The 17,452-nt window shown below is 40.7% G+C and overlaps 1 protein-coding gene across 3 annotated transcripts in view; it reads right to left on the reverse strand.

The window, feature by feature from the left end:
• TENM1 (teneurin transmembrane protein 1) overlaps window positions 1-17,452 on the reverse strand; it is a 786,286-nt gene that overhangs the window by 92,994 nt on the left and 675,840 nt on the right. For all 3 annotated transcript variants that reach the window (XM_011279454.3, XM_011279453.3, XM_019824255.2), the window contains 2 exons: window positions 13,650-13,670; window positions 8,507-8,739 (listed from right to left, as the gene is read on the reverse strand). In XM_011279454.3, coding sequence (XP_011277756.1) covers window positions 8,507-8,739; window positions 13,650-13,670 — 254 coding nt within the window. The remainder of the gene's footprint in view (window positions 1-8,506; window positions 8,740-13,649; window positions 13,671-17,452) is intronic.

The raw sequence follows: 17,452 nt of genomic DNA on the forward strand, positions 1-17,452 counted from the left end.
AACGTCTTCTGATGACTCCTCTGTTGTGGAGTGAATGTTCTGGATTCCCTGGGAAGTCAACACATTGTAGATTTCAGATTCCTTCGAGAATCAGCAAAGCATGCTAGGCTCAGCAGGAAAGGACTTCCTCTTTTCTTTGATTTGATAGCTCCGTGCATTAGGTAAACTTGAAATTATTGAGCCATCTTGTATTGATGGTAGAGCAATATGGGGCCATGATCAAAGGTTTAGCTCTAATACAGTTTCATGTTTTAGAATCTCAAAAACAAACATTTTGCACTGAAAGAAATTTCCTAATTAACTTCTGAAGAATTTGTACATTAAAACATCTTACCCTGCTGGAGAAGACTGATAAAGCAAACGTACTACCTTCTGCTGAAGAGAAACTGTATTTAGAAGGAACTTGCAATTCTCATAAAACTTTTAATAGGAAGAAGTGAATCAAATTCCTTAATTACCATTTTATGGTTGGTAAAAGGGCAAATTACATGCCATCCATTTCTAAACTTCTAAATGTCTCTGGTGCTTTTAATTAAAGCTGCCATCTAGAAACTACTAAAGCAATTTTATGCAATTAGTTATTTATAGGTTACCATAATACACCACTCAAAATATGATTTAAGTGATTTGCAGTCTGTTAGTGTGTGATCTTTGCCATTTTTGTTTGGTGGGAGGGGGTTCCTCTTTTTATCAGCTGAGGTGATTCTTAAGTGGACAGAAAAGAAAGATGTGGCACTGAGGCGCTGCGACAAGGAAGCAAAGTTATCTGAGCTAGTGATCTAAATAAAAAGAGGAAGAACCATAATTCCGTGCTATTTGGCTTGATATGTAGGGGTCTAGGCTTCATTTCAGACAATACCGAAGAGGAGAAGTCTATCATTGTTATTTCCCCATTCCCCCCCCCCCCCCCCCCCCGCTTTGCCACCATTCTGCTGGATACCTAGCATCACATTTCCCCACGCCGCCTAGACCAGCTCCCACCTTGGTTTGTCCCCCTTAGCTGATCTCACGTATTCAAACACATCCATCCTGTGCTCTATGCCCTTGAGGCCCCCATAAAGTGTTTTAATGAGGAATTAAGGTTTTGCTCTCCCAGGCAATACCCTGCACTAAGCATGGAAGTTCATATCTGAAGAAAACCCTTATGGAGTGAGTTTAATGGTGAAATGGTAGGCTCCTAAGGGAATTGCTTTGGTTAGGAGGGCCTCCGTGGGCTTCTCAAAATACAACACGTATAGGGAAGCAGCACTAGAATTACTGCATCTCAAGGTTGTGACGGATTAACTAGTCAAATCACATACAATACCTGAATCCCACCCTACCTTGATTCTTGCTTCTTAGACATGATCAAGTCTCAGGCTGTCCTAGAAGGACATGGAAGCTGCCTCCTTCCAAAGTAACTTATTCCATGTTTGGGTGACTACTATAAGACATATTATTATTAGCAACAAAATAGCAAGCCTGATCATAACGGCAGGTGACATTTAATATGTACACACTACATTCTGGGCAGTGCACTTTATGATGCACTTCACATGTATTATTGAACACTGTTGTGTAGGCACTAGTATTCTCACTTCACCGATGAGGAATCCACAGCTCAGGGAATTTAGGTGACTTATTCAAGGTCACACACTTAATGAGCGGTGAATCTGGGATATGCATCTAGTTGTGTTGGACTCCAGAACTTGGGATCTCATTTCTCACAGTATTTGGCCTCTAAAATATTCTTTCTGTGTTTGCTAGAATATTATGCATGCATGAAAATTAAAATAAATGCAGAAGAAAAAGTCATTTAATAATGCATTCGTAGCTTTATAAAACTTAAATGAACTTAATACAGGTTTCTCCGTATTAACCATTGATGTTTCCTGGACCCATTAGCCAAGGCTAAGCGTTAAGTGCCTTCCTTTTGTCTGACTTCTCCACACCAACAGCTGACGGCTTTAAGATTCTGACAGAATAGGCAGAAAGGTTCTCAAGTTCCAGCTGCTGACGTAATATAAGGTCGAATCTTTTGACCAACATAAGCGGATGCATTAGAACAACTACTAGGAACACATTAAGCTCTCATTCTGGTTGCATATAGGCACTAAGTCCTCTGGTATAGCTACCATAAACTCAGAGATCAAAAACATAGTTTAGGAAAGAAATCTCCAGAAGTGGACATAGCATGAAATCACTGAGCAATAAGGAACAAATATTTTGCCTGAATTTTAAGGGTTTGTCAAACACATTTTTCTTAAGGCACCTCTGATTCTCAGACAAGGATGTGGGAAGAAAGTCCTCATGGAAAATGCCTTGAAGCTGAGCTGGGAATTTGGCCATGGGTGAGAGAATGCTGATCTTACCCAGAAAGGCTTCTTAACTAATTGGCCCTTCCAGATCTCTCCCATGTACCTTAAAGGCCTATCCTGACTTCTTCATTTTTAGTAGAATAGATCCAATTCTCAGAGGACACTGAGGCTATCAGAATGGAGTACCATCAACTTTCTAGCTCCTCCTACCTACAAACTTATCTTTGTCACCACACCCACCATTATTTTAGAATGGTCTCTCTAACCTCCCCTCCCTTTCAAGGCCTTCTCCCTCTCAGCTTCTCCAGACCTGGTTTCATCATTTATTCTCTATCTTCTGTATCTTTCCATTTGCCTATAACCATTGCCATATCTCATAAAGATAAAGCCTCCTCTGAGTGCCCTGTCTTCTCACTACTTATCACTGTATCTCTCGCATCTGAATTTCTCGGAAGAGTGATCTTCACTAGAGGCATTTCCTTTCTCTCCTCTTGTTGGTTCATTAAATTACTGTGATTTGACTTCCATCCCTACTGCTACTCAAACCACTTATAGCAGGGTCACCAAGGAACCCCCCCATTGCCTAATCCAATGGCTACAAATGTGTAACATTTCACACCTTCTTAAAACAAAGGATTCCTTTGGCTTCCTGGATACCAAGCTCTCTTTGTTCACTTCTTCTGAAGGTTTCTTCTGTCTCCTTCATTAGATTCCCATCCATTCTGTGTCCTATAGATATCAGTACGCTCTAGGATTTCTCTGCCCCAGCCTTACTCTGGTGCATGTACAACCCTGTCCCCAAAACAATGTATCAAAAATGCATGCACTGGATGATTACATCACTCTCTCACTTCAAATCCTTTGCCCACAGGATAAAATCAAAACTTCCTATTCATGCTCCTGCTCTTCCTATTACCCGTGGATATTTTTACTTCAACAATACTGATTTATTTGTAGTTTCTTACACATACCATTCATTTTGCTCATGTTGTGGCTTGCCTGCCTGGAATTTTGGTGAGGGCTGGCCTTAGTGTCAATCCAGATGTTTATGCCACCATGATGGATCATGTACTAAAGGAATTTAGGAAAAATATTACTGCTCTCCATTGCATAGGAGAACCAAAGGAGCATTCTTGTACCTGTTCGTTCACTATATTCTGTCCCTCATACACCCTGGTGACATCAGCAAGATGTTACCACTTAGAGTTTTAGCATTTTCCCATTAGCCCCGAATTTAGAATATCATGTAGATGCTGGGGGGATCAGTACAGCGTCAGGATGTACCTGCGATATGTCTGTGTAGGGACAAAACCAGATAATTTTATCTAGACTTTCTCATACCCAGATTTCTTAATTGTTAGTAAAGTTAAAGTGACTCCTGTATGATTAGTGTCATGAATACCCTGAAAGCACTTCTGGAAGCTGCTAAGATTTAAGGATCATTTCCCTCCTAGGGAATGTTCAGGAGCTGTTTGCACTCATCTGGATATTGCCGAAACCCCACTGAGTTCTGAGGTCAGTTTGCTTAAAGATGCACATGGAAACAGAGATAGAATCCATGGTGAGGTCCAAGAGAACCAAATTAAGTCATCGATTAATGTCATCATGTCCAGCCACTCCTTCACCCTCTGTATCTACTTAAGAAAATAATTGTATTCAGCTTGTCACAAATTTTATTTTATATTTCCACCTAGTACCATTTCACATTCTGCTTAAGTACTTGGTCATCTATTACATGACTCATTAGTTTGAGTTCTCTGTAGAATTAAAGAAAGTTGCAGTAAAAATAATAAATGGAACCTAAGTTTCAACTACATCATCCATGCATGTTTTAAAAGCATCTTTCAAAGTCAATTCAAACTTATATACAATGCCAGGGATTAGCATGCCATCAGCCTCTTTGCTAAACTTTTTCCCTTGCCCCATTACACTGAAGTATTGATGAGCAAAATGGCAAATGTTTCTCTTTATTGGGATTCAACTCAAAGTGCATAAAACTGGATCAGATAAAGACTTATTCCCAGGAGAAGTACCCAGGGGCTATCTTATATGAAATTCTATTCAGGGAGACTTTCATTTTTCCTTTAAATAAAATTTGTAGTTACCAGGTGTAATCAAGAAATTTAATAAAGTTAAGGTTTCCTGCCTCCATCCCTAAAGAACAAGTTGGTGAAGTTCTTAACTGCAGAATCTTCCAAAGAGATGTAACAAGGTTTCCTGAAGATTTACTTGAATAATTACTTTTATAGGGTATGTAAATGCTGTGTGGTGCACTATGAGTGCAACACTAGGCCAGAAAAAAAAAAAAACAGAGAAATAGTTTTAATAGGAAAAGGAAACTAGACTAAAAGTCATTTATCTTGCAAATAAAAACATTTTATTCCTTTTGACTATGTATGTGTCATTAGGTTAAGAAGCATCTTCCAATATTTCCTACCCTCCCAGGGAAGCCAAAAGAGATCATGAATTTTAGCTGGAAGACAGGCAGTGAGATATAGTGGAGGCATCACAGGCTTCTTTTTTTCCGTCATGGTTTTGAATTCCAGTGTTATCTGTAAACTGTGAACTTGGGCAAATTTCTTAACCTATCCGAGTCTCTGTTTCCTTATCTATAACACTGGGGGTAATGTGATTTACCCTGTACATCATTGTGAAGACTAGAGATTGTAAAATACATGGCACAGTCTACGTTATAGTTATGGCTATTTCAATGCATTAGAGATGGAAGGGAGATCATCCCACGCCCTCAAGCTTACAGTTGAGGCATCTCAGCACCCAGTGTTTAAATGACTAGTCCAGTGTAACAGAACTAGTCAACGGCATCATCAGGTCTATTTTAGTGTTCAGGGAAATGAAACCACAGCGAGGCCCAGTGACTTACACAGGGTCATCCAGAGAAACACTGGCATTACATGGATTGAACAAGAAAGTGTAGCTTCCCTAACCTGGCATTCGTCACAGTTTGCTGCCATTTCTCGGGAAAAAAAAAAAAAAATTCCCATGGCTTGTGACCTTTTACCTTTTGCTGACTGGTTTTTAATCCCATTTCATAATTTATTCCGACGTTAGGACGAATGATCTCAAAAGCAAATTTCATTTCATCCTATTTTTAGAATAGATTCAGAAAATAAATGAGCTGTCTTGCAGATTAACATTTATTTGACTTACCTTGCATAATTAAGGACATGTTGGAGAGCCTGCCTATAATTGCAATATGTTGCTTGTTAAAGTCTTAGAGCAAGCTCTCTTTCCTAACCTAGAAATTGTACTCCCTAGATGTACATTTCCATTTTCTACTGATCTACAGCTTTTCTTTATTAGCTTCTAGGTAGAGAAGAAAAATCAAACTTCTCCTTAAAGAAATCCATTAAACATTTGCTGTCTTCTATGGGGGAAGGAAGAAGGAGCTGAGGTGCATGGTAGTTATAAAGAAAAAAACAAACAAATTGGTCTTTCTTGAGAGATAAAGAACCTGCAGGAGAACCTCAAAGACATCATTAGCAATTAGCAATACTCTCCCCTCAATTTGCACACTGTGCTTTAATGACTTCTTGCATGATTTTTCCTTCTTCTACAGAAGTCTATGAAATTGCCCTGCAGCATTCCATATAATGAGAATCTCACTTCTGATTCACTGCCAATGGTGAGTGCTGTCTATATTCAGCAAGGAGATAGGCGCCCCAGCTAGGCATCTAAGTGTCCCGACCAGCAATTTCAAGAGCAACTGATGTCTGGACACAGGTTCTGCCACCTGAGTGATTTTGAAGATCTCTAACAGGGTCTTCAGATACTGTTAACACGGCTGAAGAAGACATGGTGGATACTTAGTGTGAGCCACACAGTCCCCTCCTTTCAATATCCTCATTCACTCACTGGATCAGAGCAGATGTTGTCAACATCAGCTTCAGTATGTTAGGTGAAAGCTGTCTCGGATGGATTAGACATTTAGCTCTCTGAAGCCTGAGCCAGATGTTCTTAGGGCCACTGCCCGCTTTGGGATGAATAAAGTGTACTGGGTTATTATAAAGGCCACTCTTGGATAGAAAGACAAGTAAATCAAGCCAAAGAAAAATGTACTACTAGCTACAAGAAGAAGAAAAACTTAGCTTAATATTATCTTTAATAGATATATAAATTTTGGCACTCTCATTACTGATGCTTTAAGAGTTCATGTAAATCTTGTTCATCAGGACTCTATTATTGCTGCTTTCCAAGCAAAGAAAAAAAAAACCCTGCAGTGAACCAATTATTTGTTCTATTTGAAAAAGCTGAGATATTCATCCTTTCTGTGGCAGGTTGAATGTGGTAGGTGAGATGAGTGGTTTTTATTCAAGCAGCAACTCAGGAGGATGTCAATTTCAGGCACAATACAAGCTTGATTCCTCCCTGTTTCTTATGCAGAAATCCTTATAATATCTGCATGAGTTTTAAACCTGTGTAAAAGGTGGGACCCAGCCTGATATATTTCCTTGAAAGATGAGCTGATTATATGTTGCACCTGAGTTATGCATTCACTCATCAAGTATTTATTGTGGACCTACTATGTGTAAGGAATGAGAGCTGGCACAAGAGAAGAAAGAAATATTTTAAAAACACTTTACCATGATATTTGGGTGGGGGGCTTATATTCCCTTTGAGAAAAAAAGGCCATATTCTTAAAGCACAACTGAAATTCCTTTTAGGAATATTTGGTATAGATAAGAGCTACCTAACTGATCAATTACACGACGAGCACATATGTGGATCCCACACTGTATAAGACATTGCTGAGGAAGTGGGGAAGATGCAAAAAAAAAATTAGATGTAGTTTCTCAGCTCTAGTAGTTTACCTCGGTAGTAAAAAACTTCCTCTTCGAGAAAGAACTAGAAAGTAAAAGAAGGCAAAATATAATCAAGTGGTAATTGGGTAGTGTAGACACTGTTAGAAAAATTCAGATTTAATGGACTAGGGTTAGCCAGAGAGGCTTTATGAAAGACATCGGACTTGAATATGGCCTTGAAAAAAAGGGAAGGCTTTAAACTCTGATTATAGTTGGAATTTAATCCCCATATGGCAAATGTCAAATGGCTAAAGAGTAACCTCTTAAAATTTGAAATAATAAGCGACCATCTAACAAATGAAACACATTGACCTCACTATATTTTTTGGCATGGAAAGATGTTCATAATATATTAAGTGTGTGAAAAGAAGATTATAGAACAGCATTCTATACAATGAATCCATTACTAGAAAATAAAATATGCATTTTATATGATATGCCTAGAAAAAAGTCTAGAAGGATATATGCGCGCGCGCACACACACACACACACACACATACACACACACCATTGTGGATAAGGAACAGAGAATAATGATTAAATAATTAAGGAGATCGGGTGGATGATATAGGGTAACAGATTTAAAGGTGACTATCCTTCAGCTTAGTGGCCTAAGATGGAAATATGATCCAAGTCTATAAAATCATGATGCTGATTGAGAGAACGCAGATTTATTCACAAGTCTCAGGCAACAGAATTGAGGATTGGCTTTGGAAGACTGAGAAGTAAATTTAGGACAAACAAAAGTAAGGCCAAACTCCCACAGAAGGCAAAAAAAAAAAAAAAAAAAAAAAAAAAAAAAAAGAAAGAAAAAAGAAAAGAAAAAAAAAGAAAAGAGAAATGAAAAAAACTGGAATTTGCTACCCTAGGGAGGACATAAAGTGAAAGTACAAATAGCTTCAAGAATGATTTAGATAAAGTAATGGAAGAAAGGTTCGTTAATTCTTAGTTAAGCAAGAGCCAGGAATGTCCAGACTCTGTGAGATATTCAAGGTATTTCACAGGGGTAGAAAGAAGGTGAGCACAGACCTGATCCCAACCAGGACAGGCCAGGAGTTAACCCTTCAGTTTTTGGACTGCTGGGAATTTCCAGGAAGTAGTCTCTGGGGAGAGGGTGGGTGTACAGGAGGCAGTCAGAGGGCTCTGGGAAATAATTATTTATCAACCAGAAAAGAAGCACTTCAACATTTTAGTAACACTAATGACAATACAAATGCTTATTAGCTAAAAATTAGTCCTGACCATGCCTGTCTTCTGGGATGGACTTCAGAGACCATGTGTGTCAGAGGCAATATTGAGATAGATGGACTATAGTATGGCAACAGTCTTAGGATTTTGTGAGATCAAATGAAATTGTTAGATGAACAAAAGATTTTTTTTTTTTTTTACCTCGAGGGCTGTTCAGTGAAGCTTCCGATGCTCTCCCGCCATCTCCACAGTGACTCTGGTCAAAGGGAAGGCACTGATCACCTGTCCCCGCCACCACTTCAAAATTCTTGGAAAGATCTTTTGTTTCCACAAGAGATTTTAACTTGTAGACTTTTCGAGTGTTGGTGTCTGATAGATAAAGTGATTCAGACACAGGGTCCATAGCCAGGTAGTATTTATGGGCAGGACTTGTGCTAAGGAAGAGAAAAGTAAAGTTATTCAAAGTAGTTTGTTCACTATACATCCCCTGGGGTCTGCCTTTTGTCACAGATGGAAAATTCTCTTAGGAGATGGCAAAAAAAAAGACCCGAAACGGATCTTTCTCATGTACTGAGGGGATGGATGCTACTTTGTTTTTCTAGTAATGGGTCTGAGTATTTACCACCTCGGTGTGTACTGCCAACCTGTAATGAAGCTGGTATTTCAATACCATCTACATGGGGGGCAGAGAAAGAAGCAGAAGAGAGAAAATCCCAGGAAATGATTTTTGCCATCAATGTCTTTCATACCCGGTTCTCCAATTACCTACTAGATGACTGCCCGGATGGCTCACAGTCACCTCAAACTCAACAAATCCCAAACAGAAGTTCTTGTCTTCCTGCCTTCCCCATCCTTCAGAATCTTACTTCTTCTCCAGGGTTCCTGCCTCACTGGGGGCCCCGCCAGCCTCCAGGCTCCTGTTGTAAACTGAAAGGCAGGTACAAAGATAGAGGAGTCTGGTGTGGGGGGGGGGGGGCTGTGCTAGAGATAACATTCCCAAACTTTTCCATTCCGAGCTTCCATTTTTTAGCTGACCACCACACTTTTCTAATCCATTTTGTCTTATTTCAGGGCATAACAGAACTGATTATACATGACCTTTTTTTTTTTTTTTCAGTTATAATCACAATCAGCCATACCTTTTAAAGGTGACACTAAAGTTACCTTGATCAGATTTTGGTATTCCTGAAACTCTTCAATTACATATTCGCACGGAATCTCTTGTGACATTTTTATCTGCATACATGGCTGAGCTCATTAATTAATTTTGATTCTTCCTAATCCCATTTTTTTATGGCTGTAGCAACATTGGTTTGAGGGATATTTTCCTTGATCCTAACGTTTGTTGGACCCCATCTTTAAGAACGTTAAAAGCTTTTTAACATTCCTTGGGGTGGTATGCAAGCCTTTCTGCACTTAGTAAATCCTCACACGCCTTTTAAGGCTTTACTCAGGCATCATTTCCTGAAGAAAGCCTTCCCTAAATCTCCAGTCTGGGTTATCTGCATTGCACTTACCTCTATTCTGGAGATTACATATCGTATTAATTTTTGTATCTGTATCCCCCAATAAACCATGTGAGCTTGGAGGAAAGCAACCTGTCTTATCTCTGATGTGCTTACAGCCCAGAACTCTGCCCCACACCCAGCTGTCTAAGCCAGGTGCCATTCTTTACTCCTCCTGTCATTCTCCACATCCAGTAAAACATCCTGCGTTTAAAAATTCTACCTCCTAAACTCTTCTCCAATCTGCCCACTTCTCTTTATCTCCACGGTCATTACTCTAAGCCTCTCGTATCTTCTCTGAACTCTTTGCTTAGTACCATTTCTGTATGATGTGGTTGTTCATTAATTAAGAAGTATTTACTAAGTACACTAATGTGCCTTGGAACTGTGCTATCGTCTGGAGACCTACTTGTGTGCATGATACAGTCCCTTTCATTGTGAAATTCATGGTCCAAGGGGGGAGTCAGATCGGTAAACCGGGAATGACTGTCAAGTGCGGCAACAGAAGTAAAGGGGGAAAGACGTGAGCAGAGAAAAGGTACGTGTGACCTAGCAGCACCTATCACATTCTATTAGCATTATTTTTATAGATAAACTGAAGTCCATACTTGATTCAGATTTCCTTAGTTTTTATCTAATGCCTTTTTGTGCGTTCCAGTATTCCATCTAGGATACCAAATCATATATAGTCATCATGTCTCCTTAGGCTCCTCTGGGCTGTGACAGTTTCTCAGACTTTCCTTGTTTCTGATAACCTTAACAGTTTTAAGGAGTATTGGCCAGGTATGTTGTAGGATGTCCTCTACTGGAATGTGTCTAATGTTTTTCTCCTGGTTAGACAGGGGTTATGGGTTTGGGGGACGAAGACCATAGGGGTAAAGTGCCATTCGCATGACTTGTGACTGTTGATGTTGACCTTGATCACCTGGCTGAGGTAGTATAAAATTATTCTTTCTCTTCCACTTTCCATACTGTGCTCTTTGGAAGGAAGTCACTCTGTGAAGGCAACACTTGAGGGGTAGGGAGTTATACTCCACCTCCTTGAAGGTGAAGTGTCTACATAAATGATTTGAAATTCTTCTTCACGAGAGCTTGATCTCTTCTCCTCTATTATGGATTCAACCGTTAATTTATATCAGTAGGGACACATGGATATTTGTTTCATACTGTGCATGAAAACGCCATGCTACCTTATTTTGTTGCTCAAATTGTTATGGCATTGGCCATTGTGAACTCTTCCTGTTGTCTCATGAGACCCTTTGACATATGTCCGTCAGTGTGGAGGAGTGTTTGTTTCTTGTGCTGTTTTAGCCTTTCTTTACCTTTTGGCACTACAAGATGCTCCAGGCTCATCTTTTATAGTCCCTTCCCCAGCACTGGAATCAATCATTTTGCTAAAGACCCTGGGTTCCTTCTATCGGAGAATGGTACTGGAAACCAAGATGTGAGTGCCGGGTGTAAGCACTATTTTTTTCACATCTCTTTTTCCAACTACACTGTAAGCTCTTTACAGGCAGGAACCATATTCATCCCTCTGTCTTCCGTGCCAACAGAGTGTCTGACGGGATTGATGTTCAGTTACTGCTGAACTAAAGTGTAGGACATGAAACTAACTAAAACATGCAAATGTTCAGGTCTTGGCCACTCAGCCCAGCAAAACGGCAGGGAAAGGGCCATCAGAGTAATTAAGTTGCCCTTAAGGACTGGTACATTCCTGATTGTATTCGTAATTATATTTGCCCTCTAAGCATATTTATATATGTTAATGATGGTAAAGGCTAGCAAATACTGATTTGAGACCCAGTTTATAGTTTTAATTGGAAAAAAATCAGATCCATTAGGAATACTTGATTTTTTTCTACTTACCTTCACTTCATCAAATAAGAGAATTCAGTAGATTCCAGGGACATCTTCCACCCTGGAACCACCATGACAGCTGCTGTAAATAAACTGTAAAGGGCCCCAACAGACTCCAGAATTGGTTTGGCAGTCATATCAGACAAGGCATCTCTGTAGCAAAGACTGCTTAAATAGGGGTTTGAGTAAAAGTTTTTACATATTTAGTTGAATGTTTGCCTTTAGAATAAAATTTCCTCAGTGCCCTTAGATCTTCCTAGGATAAAAAGGGGGTCGTAACCCTTCCTGAAACAGCCTTCAATATTTTGGTAGCCAGTTTGTGGAAGTTTCAACTGAGCCAGATTAATCATGTTTTGTTTAGGAAAAGTCCATAGGCTATTTTTCCAAGAGAAATGTTATTCGCATAAAAGCACTTTGGAATGCATTACATTCATTTATTATTGAATATCCCCAATGTGCCTGTGAGGGAAGTTAAAATTATCATTCTCCTCCAATCTCAGCTGGGGAAACCCAGACCCAGAGAGGGCTTGCTCAGGGTCACTAACAAGCCTATGCTCTGACCAAGACTAGATTAGATCACATGTGACTGTGTGTACAAAGTGCCTTCAGAATACTTTAGTTCTGAAGGTGGTAAAAAAAAAAAAAATCTGTGCTCCTGTCTTCTTCTAACTGAGCAACATATCCTGTTTTGCTCAGCTAGGCTGTTCTAAAATTTTGTGCACTGGCCTTTAGAAAATGGAATAGCCCAACACACAAAATTCAAATCTGATTAATGTTATTTTCTTGACAGGCAACAGTCAGGGAGGTCTCCTATATAGATATGTAATTTCTTGCCATTTCATGCCATTTCCCAAGTGCACTTCAGCTCTTTTTAGATTGGTTTCTTTCCACTTTCTAAAAACATGCCATACCTGAGAAAGAAAACCACTGGACTACATTCCAATTTGTTCTAGTCCCTTGTGTCTACGTGCATATTGCAATTTGAGATACGTGGAGATTTCTTTTATGACTTCAGCGTTAGACTTATTGTCACCTTCTGGTTAGTGTTACATTCGAGCAATGCCCTTCAACTTGGCAAAGATCACTTCATTCATGCTAGTTAAAATCACAGATTGTTAAATGGGCAATTAATGCTTATAATTAATACTGTGCAACGCTTTACTAGTAAGCAATTTGACAACCAACTTAATTTGCTTAAAGAATCAGTTATGCCAAAGTAGCAAGGCTATCTTGTGCACTGGCATTTAGGAAGTGGCATCTCCCAAACGAAACCCAAATTAAAAACCCTATCAGTGCCATTTTGATGACAATTGGCATTCGGAAGTGAACAAATTCAATTTTCTCCTTTGCAATTTCAGGTAATTTAGAACAGTTTTGACAAGTGTAATGCATAAACAAATTGAAGAGAAATATTCATTATGATTAATTTCAGAGCTACGTGCCATTGTCGGTAAATGGTTGGTTTAAAGTTTTTCTATTATTTCTTTTTGGTGGGAAGAAATAGAAATCATGAGGTCACATAAAAGGAGAAAAGAAAAATCTTATTCAAGAAGGTCATCATGGTCACTGTCTCTTAATACACTTGTCAACTATATTTCTGGATCTGGGAAGATTGCTGTGTTACCTCTCTTTCTACCTGCAACTTGAAAACATTGAATCTGTTTGAACTTACAGACTCATTTGTGGTATCACCTAAGGAAAACATAATGAGACTTAAGGCTTGCTTCCCCATGAAGTACTGAACTGCCAGTTCTCACTTATCTTGTTTTCTTTTCGATAGGGTCTGATCCTCCAGCAAATTCCCACTTAACGGAGCTCTCTTCTTTTGTAAGACTCTTACCTGAATCATAACTTCTAAATTCACTTTCACATCATTCCTTTAACCTCACTTGAAAAGTAAAATCTCCCTGTTAGCACATTATTACGAGGTGGCCTCTTAGGCAAGAAGGGGCATTAGGTAGCTGCCCACGTGATTTACTCACCTATGTCTGGTATCTCTGTTTCTAGGGTGCACAAGGTTATCCATGAGTGGCAAGTAAAAACAAATAGAGAGTCGTCAGTATCATTCAACAAGCCAAATCTAAGCAGACACACCTATTCCTAACCCAGTTTGTGGCTATTAGAGACTCCATAGGGATCATTTCATCAGATGTGCAAGGCAAAGCCTTCCTGGCTTCTCCTCTTAAGATGGTGTCAAGGCGAAGGAAGAGCCTGCTTGGTGGGTGGGCAAAGCTCTAAGGCAGTTTTTTCTCCCTGGACCATCTTCACCAGAATCACTTGGGTTCTTGCTGCATGTGCAGTTTCCTGGGCTTCTCCCCACTTGTACTGAATTAGAACCCCGTGGTGGACATGGGATCTGGGCATTTCATTTTTAACAGACTCAGCTGGCGATTCTGATGCAGGGAAAGGTTTAAGAACCACTGGGCTAGCCTTTGAAGAAGCAGCCACTGCAAAGGGTCAGACCACTGCAGACTCTGTTCTGAAAGCTACTTTGCCAAAATGGCAAATCAAGCCTTGTGTGCAATGGGCTTCCCAGATCTAGCCCAAAGCCACTTATATGATCTCAGAGATAAGACAGGGACATCTCTTGTGTACATTAGCACATTACTTAGCAATATTAAAAGACCTGACAAATTAAAAGCGGAAAAGTTTTCTCTTAGACCGTGGCAGAACTGCTGCATCAAAATAGCATCACTAAAACATCATGTACATCAGCTACTAGGGCCTCGTGTCTTCCAATTATCTATACTCCAGCAGGGCAAGCGGGGTAGGCAAAACAGATCTGTCAGGTCAGAAGAAGCAAAACACTTTGGGAGACCCTTACTGGTAAGCCCCTTGGCACATGGTGCTGCCTAGGGTATTTCACTCTGGGACCTGGGATGAGCCTTCTCGCACAGGGGACGCGGTCTGTGTACAGGCCTGACTTTGGGTCACATCTGCCCAGAATTAAAAGGCTATAATCATGTGTGAAACACGGTCATTTTAATTTTAAAATCCTTTTAAACCTGGACCTTCATGTCATCTTAAAAAACATGAAGGTAACACATCTTTTTATCTAAACTAGAAAATGTTCTTATTCTTTGCAATGTCAGGAAAGTGGGGAAGATACAAAATGATTTCATCTGAAGCTATCTGCTCCTACTGATTCAACTCTTTTCAAAGAAAATCTTTCTGGGAATTTCACTAGTTGGGCCACAGGTCAGGATGCACTGACTTTTCTGTTTCCCTGGCCCACCTCAAAAGGGTAGGTATCCTGTGGGTTGACACAAAAGGTCAACAGGGAAGGATGGAGCTCTGATTAGAAACCCGGCCTCGGGCATTTGGACCTCTTTGAGTTTCTTTGTCTCCAGACACTTGCTTGTTTCTGTGGCCTCTAAACGAGCAGGTGAGTGTGCTCGAGGCCGGCTCTAATCACTTCCTGAAGGAAGTCGAGTTGTGAAAGTACTAGAAGGACCTCATTAAAACATGGCTTCATTGACAACAGATTCTCATGGTACAGAACCACTTGTGTGGCTACAAAGCGTTTTGCAATGGTGATGGCAAGGGGTGGGGAGGAGAGTGGTTTGACTTTCTTGCAGCTGCTTCTGATCCTGCCAATAATGTCACTGTGAACGTGGAAAGATGTCGTGTATTATGAAGAGCAGCGTCTCTCATTAACATCCCAGAAGGAGGAAGTGAAAATGATGGAATTTATTTCCAGTGTGTGACCTTGTTCTGTCTCGGGATTACTTTTAGTTAAGGATTTAGGATGGAGCTCCCACCAAAGTCAGTTTGCTGTGCAGCTAGCAACCGATGGCACGCTGAGGTGCCAGTGTGAGCTCTTCGCAAGTGCCCAGGCCCATCAGTGGGCACTGCCGCCTGGCAACTGACTGCCTTGAAGCTTGCCACGAGTTAGGAGGAGGAGAAAGGCGTAGAACTGCCATATCTTTTTGGACCAAGAAATGCTCCCGAGGGTAGGGTCTGTAACTTGATCTTGGATTTTCTCAGGACCGAGATGATTAAAAGGGCCATCTCTTCTTTTTTAATTAAAAAAAAGTTATTGAGATATAATTCACATACCATAAAATTCACCCTTCTAAAAAGTACAATTCAGCAGTTTCTAGTAAACTCAGAGAGTTGTGCCACCATTGCCATCATCCATTCCCAGAACGTTTTCATCACCTCAGGGAGAAAGCCCGTACCCGCTAGCAGTCGATCCCTATTCCCGCCCTGCCCCAGGCCCAGGCTTTCTGTCTAATTTGCTTTCCATCTCTGTGGACTTGCCTATTCTGGGTGGTTCACATAAATGGACCCAGAGCATGTGCCTTTTTGTGTCTGGCTTCTTTCACTTTAGCATAACGTTCGACCTCTTCTTTTTGTACATTAGCGAGGTGGGAGATGGAGAAAGAGAGACTATGCCAACTTGGGAGTTCCTGTCTACTGACCTGGCATCATGGGTTTGCCCGGCCTGCTTTGTGGTGGTTGTAGCACTTTCCTTGTTTTTCATGCTGTTCTCAGCTTCTTCCCTTACACTTAGCCAGAAATATTTGATGTCGAAAAGTGGACTTCCCTCCCTGCTCATGTTTCTGTGGTATCCTTCCTTTGAAGACTGAGTTCCCACTCCTGCCATTTACTGACTTCTTAGAGCTTCCAACTCCAGCAACCCTCACCTCCCTCGCGCTCTGGCTCTGTCCCTTGCCCTTATCACATCTTACCTGTCGTGTGTTTTAGGGCCCCGCTTTCAGCTAGCAGCTCCTTGGAAACCAATCCGACCAATGAATCCATGCCCAAGGGCTAATGATGATTTTCGCTTGGTCATTCTAACAGAGGTTCTTGGGTCGGGGACTCTTAGAGATGCAGTGCCTCACCTCAAAGGACCACATTTCTTAGAGAGGGAATTTGGGCACCATGGAAGGGCGGCGAAGATGTTGCTGGGTGCAGTGGATGGAGCCTACCGCTAACACACAAGCTCACCCTGGAGAGGTAACCACCTATTTCATCCACATGGAGTGTCTCTCTATTTGTTGCTCCAGTGCTTCTGCCAAAGGGATGGGTCTTAGTCATTTCTCAGATAGTTTCAGAGCTCTCAAAGCCCAGGTTCCATTTGTTCCTTCAGCAGAGTGCTCTACAAGTTCTGCTGCCCCTCTGCACGCTACCCGCCCCTAAATGGGTGCTATTCCAGTTCTACTCAATCCCTAGTCAGTGACAGGAGTCAAGTTCAGGACAATGGAGGAAATACTAACCAGTCACTGTAAAATAAACAGTAAAATCTCAAGAGAAATTTTCATGTCACAGTGACACTTGTTGAGTCCAAATTGTCAAGGTACCAGGAAGCATTTGTCAGGCTCTTATTTTCCTCTTTCTTTCATTTTAAGGGAAGGACAAAATAAAGATCTGGAGAACATCAGCATCTTGAACAATAACAGCATGAGGTTTTTATAAAGAATAAATCATACCCAGTCATGCTTAACAGGTTTTCTAATAGAGTTGTGAAATTAGAAGATGAGAGGGGAGCAAGGGGGATATTCATATTTGAATTCTTGCAAAGCACTTGATATGGCGCCTCCTAGTTTTACTCATGTAATTATCCGTTAGTTTTAGAAAACTGAAAAGTAGCCCCGAGGCCATAATCCAAGGAAAAAGAAAAGAAGTCACAATCGGTGAGAAACAGCTGAAGGACTCGAGGATGTTTAGACTGAAGAGAAAGCTCAGAAAGCTGGGATAGCTGTCTTCACACACGTGGAAGCATGTCAGGGAAGAGAGGGAAGAGCTTCCGTGCTGTCTCCAATGCTAGCATTTGCTGCTA

The sequence above is a fragment of the Felis catus genome, chromosome X (genome assembly GCF_018350175.1).
Source record: "Felis catus isolate Fca126 chromosome X, F.catus_Fca126_mat1.0, whole genome shotgun sequence".
In the NCBI taxonomy this organism is placed as follows: domain Eukaryota; kingdom Metazoa; phylum Chordata; class Mammalia; order Carnivora; family Felidae; genus Felis; species Felis catus.